The sequence below is a fragment of the Orycteropus afer genome, unplaced genomic scaffold (assembly GCF_000298275.1).
Source record: "Orycteropus afer afer isolate SDZICR_OR568_19922 unplaced genomic scaffold, OryAfe1.0 scaffold00282, whole genome shotgun sequence".
NCBI classification, from domain to species: domain Eukaryota; kingdom Metazoa; phylum Chordata; class Mammalia; order Tubulidentata; family Orycteropodidae; genus Orycteropus; species Orycteropus afer.
In genome coordinates this window covers 819,624-829,395 of record NW_006921869.1, presented here as the reverse complement: position 1 = coordinate 829,395, position 9,772 = coordinate 819,624, and the positions used below count along the sequence as shown (strand labels likewise).

Below are 9,772 nucleotides of genomic sequence, written 5' to 3'. Positions count from 1 at the left end.
TGTCTGTGTTAATTGGTTTCCCTTTTCTTTGTTGAAGAGGGTCTGTGCAATCCTTCTGCCTAGTCCGCCATCTTGCCCCGCCACATCCCACCTATTTGCTGTCAAGTCATCCCCAACTCATGGGTGATTTTCAATGGCTGGTATCTCAGTAGATTGCCAGACCTTTCTACTAAGTGCCTCTGAGTAGACATGGACCACCAACCTTCTGATGAACACCCAGATACATTAACTAAAGCCAGATAACAAACCGACTGCCGTCAAGTCAAATTCCAACTCATAGTGACCCTATAGGACAAAATAGAACTGCCCCATCCAGTTTCTAAGTCTGTAAATCTTTACAGAAGCAGACTGTGTCATCTTTCTCCCACAGAGCAGCTGATAGGTTCGAACCACTGACCTTCTAATTAGCAGCCAACTGCTAAACTATTGTACCACCAGGGCTCCTTCCACCTAGCACATAGCAGGTGTTCAATAAATATTAGTTGAACGAATGCTTGCAGTGACCTGGACACCCTTATTTGAGTAGCACAAGATTTAATTTGTTGACTTCTGTTAGTGAATAGAAGACTCTGTTCACTTTGTTTATGGAATGGATCTTAAGTGAAAGGTCAAGGGATTTTAAAGATTATGGTGGAAGATAATACTAAGATAAAACATAATACACTGAGTTCACATAGAGTCCTTAGGTAGTAGAAATTATTGACTAGGAGGCTACTAGCCAAAAGGTTGGTGGTTTAAATCCACCCAGAAGCACCTCACAGAGAGGCCTGATGATCACTTCTGTAAAACCAGCCACTGAAAACCCTATGGAGCACAGTGCTACTGTGACACACATGGGTTTCCATGAGTCGGGGTTGACTCAGCATCTGGTTTGGTTCTTTTCTTGGTTTTGGTCACATGGGTCGGGGAAGCCATTTTTAATGTCCCCTCACAAATTGTATGCAGGAGAATCTAAATAGGAATAAAGTTAATTGTACTTTTTTTCCTTTCTTTTCTCTATATTCATCCTTCAGAATCACCAAAACCACCAGTTGCTCCCAAGCCAAAGACTACCAGTCCCCTCACACCACTTACTGCACCCAAATTCCTTTCATCACCTGGACCTGACAGTCTTCACAATCCAAACTCTACGTTCAGGGGACCAAAGCCCCCCATTGCCCCCAAGCCAAGGCTTGATGCTCCCCATGAGTGGCGAGCCAGCGTGTACATGAACAACAGCTTAAATAAATGCAGCAACGGAAAGCTGCTCTACGTTGACAGGAGGCTTTATGAAGAGCACCAGTCCAACCTGGAGTGCTCTGAGTCAGAGGCAGATGAGGACTACATCGTGGTCCCCAAGTCACCACTGAGAGAGGACGAGCCTGTGAACAGGGGCTACACAGAGAATGAAGTCTTGAGGTCTCTGGACTGTCCTGAGGAAGAAGAACACAAGGGGGAAGGAGGTGAGGAGTATAATGTGGAGGGTCCAGGATCTGGAGAGCATGTGGCTGCTCCAGCTGAAGTGGAGCTGAGTGGAGAAAGTGATAGAGCCGTGGACCAGGCTCTTGAGGATGTGGCTGGGGAGGAAGACTGTGAGGGGTCAGGGGAGCAGGTGCTCACACAAAAGGAGGAAGAGAAGTTAGTGGAAGAACATGACACATACATTCAGGAGGACAGGGGACCTTGGAATAGAGAGGAGGTCTTCCAGAGCAGTATCATCTTGACACACGTTGAACTAGAGCATCTAGCGACCCCTACTGAGGTATCTCTACCCCCTGAGATCCCCATGGAGGTGGAAGAAGACAGTGAGAAAGGCTGTGCCACAGCAGAATCAGTGGACCCAGATGGGCAAGTAGATTCTAATGGTCCCACTGATGTGGATACTGAAGATACCAGCAAGGAGTCCCCAGAGAAGGAGGAATTGGCTTCAGATGTCCAGGAGGCAAACATGACTGTAGAACACCTGGATGACTCTGGGGAGATGTGCGAAGATACCACAGAGAGTGGTGGCCAGGCTGATGATGGTGGCCTTCCTGACCCAGATGAGAGCACTGGCCAGGAAGAAGTGGCGGTCGTCCAGGAGATGGGCGAAGACCTTCAAGAAGGTGATGGTCCCCCGGAAGATGAGCCTGCTGACGAGGATGAGCCTGCCGAGGAGAGCTGCCAGATAGTTCCTTTTGAGAATGACTGTGTTGACAATTTCGGGACATCCCTTACGGGGAGTCCCTATGAGTTCTTTCCGACCGAGAGCACCTCTTTTTGTAGTGAAAGCTATCCATCTTTTTCTGAGACAGTAAAAGGCTTAGAATCAGAAGACAGGTCAAAGTCAGAGCTGTGTGCAGAGGAAGAACCTGATGCTGGGACTGTGTGTGGCCAGCATGGCCCCCCAGAGGGTGCTACCTGTGAGGACCCTTCTGACCCTGAGATCCAGCCAGAGAACACCCCAGGCGAGGACGTCATGGACGATTCACTTACCAACCCCTATGTGATGGGTGTAGGCCTTGCATGCCAGGCTGATCAGTATGAAACGCAGGCTGGGCCCAATGCTCTGAGTGGTTATGGCACAAGGGAAGAAATTAGCTCTGATATGGAGGGCAGCCTCCTCCCCATAGACAGGAAAAACCTTGTTACAAGAGCCCGGCCCCACTCTGGGAAGGTGGCCGGCTATGTTCCAGAAACTGTGCCAGAAGAAACTGGACCAGAAGCTGGCTTGGCGGCCATTGGCAGTGGAGGTGCATTTGTGGAGGCAAGAAAGACAGGTTTGTCCCTAGAGGGGAAGCCTCCAGAAGCTGCCAGCAGGGCCTTACCAGCCAAGCCCAGAGCCTTCACTCTGTACCCACGGTCATTTTCTGTGGAAGGCCGAGAGATTCCATTTTCCCTATTCCATGAACCAGAGGGATCTGGGTTAGATGACCATCGGATAAAAAGGAAGGAGGATAACCTTTCTCTGCCCTGTGTGATTGGCTCTTCTGGAAGCTTCTCCCAGAGAAACCACCTGCCCTCCAGCGGCACGTCAACACCATCATCTGTGGTCGACATCCCACCCCCCTTTGACCTGGCCTGCATCACCAAGAAGCCTATCACAAAGAGTTCGCCTTCACTCCTCATTGAGAGCGACTCCCCAGACAAGTACACCAAGAAGAAGAAGTCATCCTTTAAGCAGTTCCTGGCACTGACATTTAAGAAGAAGACAGAGAGCAAAGTGCATGTGGACGTGAATGTGTCTTCCTCCCGGTCCTCCTCAGAGTCCAGCTACCACGGGCCTTCCCGGCTCCTAGAGATTGACCGGAAAAGCCTCAGTAACTCACCTCAGCTGAAGTCTGGCACAGGGAAGCTCCGGGCTTCTGAGTCCCCCTCCTCCCTCATCTTCTACAGGGATGGCAAGAGGAGAGGTGTCCCCTTCAGCAGGACGGTGTCCAGAGTGGAGTCCTTTGAAGACCGCTCCCGGCCTCCCTTCCTGCCCTTGCCACTGACAAAGCCACGGTCCATCTCGTTCCCCAATGCAGACACTTCAGACTATGAGAACATTCCAGCCATGAACTCGGACTATGAAAATATCCAGATTCCACCCCGGAGACCTGCAAGGACTGGGACTTTCACGAAGCTCTTTGAAGATCAGAGCAGAGCCTTGTCCACAGCAAATGAAAATGACGGCTATGTAGATATGAGCAGCTTCAACGCCTTCGAGAGCAAACAGCAGAGTGCAGACCAAGAAGCAGAAAGGTACCATAAAATTGTGTTTTCTTTCTTGTTGGGCAGGGGTGATTATCTGAGAGGCAGCTGAGATGTGGGCGACAGAATGGGCTTGCCTTTGAACCTCCTGTTTTGTTTCCTTCTAGCTGTGTGACTTAGGGTGAGTGGCTTTACCTCTCTGAGCTTTAGTTACCTCATCTGTGAAATAGGACTTATGTTTGAGAATGTCAAAGTAGATAATCTACATGAAACTACTGTGTAAAGTGTGAGATACAGGGCAATGTGAGCATTTGTATTTATCTTCCTTAGGGGACTTTTATCCTATCTTCTAAGTAGATGACTTTGCTACTGGGAAAGTCACCAAGAAAGAGGGTTCTGGAGTCTTGCCAAACTAAATCTGTTTCACCATCAGGAAAATACCCAAAATCGAGATGGATACCTTTTTATTGTGTAAATATACATTGTATTCAACAGGGAACTAGAAAAGATGATTTATTTAAATTGTGTAAAGAGCTAAGGATGCCCTGAGCTAAATTTCTGAATGAAGTCTTTAAGAGGTACACCTAAGCTGATTTTTTTTGGGCTAATTCACTTTGGAAGAGGGAGTGAAACACTGGAGTTATTGATAACAGTGGGGGTTTTCTGACCTCACCTTTCCAGGACTGACTGAATGCACTTATTGATCATTCCAAGTGGAAAATTGCCATATTTTGCTGTTCCTTGCATATTGTGAATATAACTTAAAGGCTGCAGTCAAATAGCAGCCATTTATTACTCATCTGTGGCTGCTGATCTAAATGAATGAAAAGCCCAAAATTGTGAGTTTAGAAGAAATATCTGGTTCTTTCCTCTAAAGTTGTCATTGTTGCTAGATGCCATTGAGTCAGTTCCGACTCATAGCCTATCGTTGCAGTTACTGGGTCAATCCTTCTCATTGAGGGTCTTCCCCTTTTTCACTGACCCTCTACTTTACCAAGCATGACATCCTTCTCCAGGGAGGTCCCTTCTGACAGCATGACCCAAAGTAGGTGAGACGAAGTCTGGCCGTTCTCCCTTCTAAGGATGATTCCAGCTTCCTCTAATGTGCAGTAACTGAAACAAATCCTGCACAGCTGTTGCTGCTAGAAATTCCTAGGGGATCAGCAGAAATGAATAGATAAGAGTGATTTGCAATTAGTGTTAGCTATATCTGGTGTACATAATGTTAGGAAGTGTTTGGATGGTGTGTTCTCTTGAGTATTTTATGCAGTTTCCCACCCTGGCTCCATCTTCTCCCTATCCCGAGTCTGGGTAAGCCTATTTATTAGTTTTCTCTAGGATGAAAGGGTCTGTTTGGCAAGCAAAGGTAATCACCAGCCCTGCCTGAGGGACAGAGTCTAATTTGGAAACAGTGGACATGTGGGAGCGAGTAGAGGCTTAGGGCCAACCAATGCATTGCATTAATAGTTATCAGCAGGGTTTGACCAGGGCAGAACATAGCCCAGTGCCTTCCAGCACTAATAAAAACAGAACCAAGCTTTTGACATCATAAAATCTCCATGCTGGAAGGGACCTCAGAGGGCATATGATCAAGCCTCCCATCTCTGATAGGTGGTCATCCAGTCTGTACTTGAATTCCTCCAGCCACAGGGAACACCTTGCCTCCTGGAGCTGCCTAGTCTGTTCTAGGTACACTAATTAACTCACAGCCATCCAGTTAATTCCCAGTAGACCCCTATTGGGTTTCCAAAGCTGTAATTCTTTATGGAAGCAGACTGCCTCATCTTTCTTCCTCCCAGCAGCTGGTGGATTCAAACCACTGACCTCTTGGTTAGCAGCCATATACCTTAACCACTGCACCACCAGAGCCCCTCTGGTGCCCTGATTATTAGGAAGTTTTCTTTCTGATGGAGGCAGCACTATCTTCCCTCTCAGATCCCTACTTCACTCACACTGACTCTGGTCTCTTAAGCACGTGAACTCATTTCCTCTTTTGTGTAACAGCTCTTCAGCAATTAAAATCCACTTCTATAGAATCACAGAATTTTAGAGCTGGAAGGAACTTCAGACCTCTTCCAGTCCTGTTACAGAATAGGAAACTGAGGCACAGAGAGGGAAAGGGACTTGCCTACTATCTAACAGCAGTGCTAAGAATTGGGTTTCCTGACTCCTGGTTCAGTAATTTGCAGTGATTACATTAAGGGATGCCAGATCTGGTTGTGCAGGCTACACACTATACAACCCCAGGGCTACCATTCACCTTTTAGTCTGTGAATGACGCCCCCTGGAGTTGTGTAGTGTACTGGCTACTTGGCCATCTGTAAGGGTTCTGTTGCTTTGATCTGTAGTTTATCCAAAAAACAAACAAGTTCCCTTCATCCAGCCTGACATGACAATAAGGGAAAAAGATAACCAAGAATATGCTAATTTACCATATTGAGACTGTATACTGCGTGCCAGACACTGTGCTAGGTGCTTTCCCTGAATTACCTCACATTCAGTGTTACAGCCCAGGGCCTTGGTTGAATGTCCTGAACTGTCAGACTCTGAATTCCAAAAGCACTGTTGGCCCTGCTCTGTGGATATGGAATAAACCTCCCGTGCAGGAACCACATCCTCTTGGACATCAGGCAGCAAGCAAAGCTTTTTCCTGCTTTCCTGAATGAAGAGATGGAAGCAAAGAGGGAGGAAAATCCCTGCTTTGGGCTAGTACAGGTTTGGGCAAGGGAGGTTTCAGACACATCAAGTTGAGAGGCATGGATGACTGCCAGTGTGGGTGGGGCTCCCCTTCTTCTGCACTGAATGGTGCTTTGACTGTGAGGGCTGCTGCTAATTTGATACATGTCCACAGGGGTCCTTGGGGTCGGACGGGATAAGAGAGTAGGGAGGCAGTTCCTTCCTCCTTCCGCTACTTGTCCAGCTGCACACCTTGCTTTTTAGTGTGAGAATCTGAGGCAGAAGCCAAAATAAATATAAACAGTTCTGAAAGAGCACAAGACAGTGTGCTCTGGAAGACGTGGGTCCAAAGCCTGCTTATGAGCTTGCCTTGGGAAAGGCTGTAAAATGAGAGAGTTAGAGCAGATCTGTATTCCTCAACTGTTAGCCTTTCTGGTATCACTTTTACCATTTCTGCTACACTGCCCGCACTAACATTTTTTCCTTAGATCAGTCCATCTTTTTTGCTTAATAAAAAACAGAAGAAATTTTATGCCACTGTTGGGAAATGGGAAATCAGTATCACTTGCCATAAATAGAAGGTAGTTGAAAAATAAGATACAATAAAGAATAAAATGAAATTAGTAACATCTAGTGAGGTTTTTACTTGCCAAAGCTGTGAGCTCGGGTCCTGGTCTCTTTGTTAAACAGGGAGAAGAGGAAGTATTGGGGAGGTGTTGAAGACACCTACCATATGGAGACTTTGAACTTGACATAATCAGAAGGATTTAAAGAAGCTGGAAAAGGGAATAACTCTTGTATGGTATGATTCACTATTATTTGAAGTCCTTTTTTCCACTAGTAGGACCGCCCTTCAAGAAATGTAGAATTAAAAAAAGCAGCAGAAGAAAGAAATGTAGAGCGCATTATAGAATTCAACAAGCCCTTTGAGACCCCTAAATCAATGAGCAGCAGCTCAGGGTCTAATGATGATTATAAAGTTTCTTCTATGCAATTACTTCCTTTGAGACTTATAGATGTATAGATAATAGCTTTTTAGTAGATAGAGAAATATTCTTATTAGCTATCTTATATTTTTATAAAACAGAAATTATATAGTTACCTATGTTCATCTTCCCCATGGTACACAGTGAAAGGTTTTGTTTTCCTTTAGTTTAACATGTGTCCTGCAGAGCATTCTTTTGCTTCTGAGTGGACACTTCATGGAAAGAGAAGGGGAAAAAAAAAATGTCAGTAACAATCTAGCCCAATGTGGTAGTTAAGTTTGTGTGTCAACTTGGCTGGGACTGGTTGAGTGGCTAGCAGCTGGATGTAGTTATTTCCCATGGTGAGATTGGTAATTAACTCCATGGTGGAATCTATTGGAGGGCTGAGTAGCTGCTTTAGGGATGTGGTCTGCTTCCTGTGTGTAAGAAACAGCTTTGGGAATGGTCTCTAGCTTATGGCATGCTTGAACCCTGCATGTAGCCTAGTCGTTGTTCAGCAGCCTGCCATGGTTGCTGATCTTGGGACTTTTAATGGACTTGAATTAATGGCCTGCTGTGTGGCTTAGGGACTGTGCCTTTTTACTTGTCAACCTTGGGTTTGTCAGCCTCAGCAGCCAGCAGTTGTCTCAGTGAAGAAAAGCCTCTAGCTTCAGTGGGCCGGGAGTAGAAGGCAGAGCTGAAGCCCATGGTTGAGGGACTTTCACCCAGCCCCTAGAGTCTAGCACGTTGAACTCGGACCTAAAGCCTCCAAAATTGTAAGAGAATAAACTTGGTTTGTTCAAGCCATTCTGTGTGTGGTATAATTCCTGTCAGAGTGGCACTAGGTAACCAAAACACTCAACATTACTTTGGAAATAGAATATTTTATGACTTTAGTCAGTCAGTATTCTTTTTTTTTTTTTATTTTTTTATTTTTATTGTGATTTGGGTAAAAGTTTACAGAGCAAATTCACTTTCCATACAGCCCATCACATACACTTTGACTCATGACATTGACTGCAATCTTCCACAATGCAACAGCTCTCTTCCCACTTCCTCCCCATAGTTACCTCTTCCCTATGTCCTTCCCTTGCATGCACTCCTGCCCCCCGAGCTGTCTCCTTGTGCATACATAGCTGTTCTATTCTCCCATAATTGATCTCTCCAAGGAGTGTATCTACCTAATGTAAATGATTAGCTCATATGCCTGTCTTTTGTTTGGCTGGAAGCCACAGGAATGACTTCAATTCCAGGCCTGAAGGGCAGCTAGGAGCCATAGTTTCAGGGGTTTCACCAGGCTCTATCAGACCAACAAAACTGGTCTCTCTTTTTTTCTTTTTAAATAATTTTGAGTTTTGTTTCATATTGTTCTACTACTTTATCCAAGATCTCCTACATAGACCCCCTTCAAGTGGTTGACAGTGGTAGCTGGGCACCATCTAGTTCTTCTGGTCTCACAGTAGTATAGGCTTAGGATTGCATGGCATACCAGTCCCTTGGACTAATCATTTCCATGCATCTTTGGTTTTCTTCATTCTTCTTTGCTCTGGATGAAGAGAGACCCATCATTGCGTCTAGATGGCTGCTTGCAAACATTTAAGATCCCAGTCACTACTCACCAAGTAGGATGTGGAACAATGTTTTTGTGTGGTATGTTATGCCATTTGAGCTTGATGTCCCCAGTGACCATGGTCCCAAACCCACGGGTCCAACTACTCGCTCCCTCTGGGTAGCTAGCTGTGACCAAGAAGTCACCACAACAACCTTGTCCCTTGTCAGCTGTACTATCTACCTGGACATTCTTACAGAACATACAAATACACTTGCAGAAATATTATCTGCCCACACTATACATGTTGTGGGAACACTCCCCCTTTCATTTAAAAAAAAAAAAAATTCACTGCTGTCGAGTCAGTTCTGAATCATAGTGCCCTCTCCTTGGGTTTCTGATGCGGTATCTCTACGGAAGTAGATCGCCCAGTCTTCCTTCCGAGGAATGGCTGATGGGTTTGAACCACTAGCCTTCTGGTTAGCAGTCAAATGTCTTAGGCACTATGCTACCAGAGCTTCCCACCACCCCCGCATAGACATACCTAATTGTTTAGCCTGTCCACCCATCTATCCACCTGTGTATCAATGTTTGCCATCACTGACAACACAGTACTGTATGTGCAAAAATGTTCATCTTTGTTGTCTGTACCTCCCATGCACCTCTCTATATATTCCTCTTCCTCAGTGCGACCATTATGACCACTCACATTTGGTACATTGCCCTTCCTTTCATCCAAATCAATACTTGTGTCTACCTATCTACCAGCATTCTCTCCCCACCTCTCCCACCCCTGGTAACCAACAAAGAACATTTACTCCCATATATAAACCTTTCCTTGCCTTTTTAAAGTAACGGACTAATACAGTATTTGTCCTTCTGAGAGTGACTTATTTCGCTCAGGATAATGTCCTCCAAGTTCATCCATGTT

The 9,772-nt window shown here is 45.7% G+C and overlaps 1 protein-coding gene across 1 annotated transcript in view; it reads left to right on the top strand.

Annotated features, from left to right (window-relative positions):
* Nucleotides 1-589: 589 nt before the first annotated feature.
* FGD5 (FYVE, RhoGEF and PH domain containing 5) overlaps nucleotides 590-9,772 on the top strand; it is a 261,856-nt gene continuing 252,673 nt past the window's right edge. Inside the window, exons 1-2 of the mRNA XM_007950612.1 lie at nucleotides 590-600; nucleotides 1,138-3,702. Coding sequence (XP_007948803.1) covers nucleotides 590-600; nucleotides 1,138-3,702 — 2,576 coding nt within the window. The remainder of the gene's footprint in view (nucleotides 601-1,137; nucleotides 3,703-9,772) is intronic.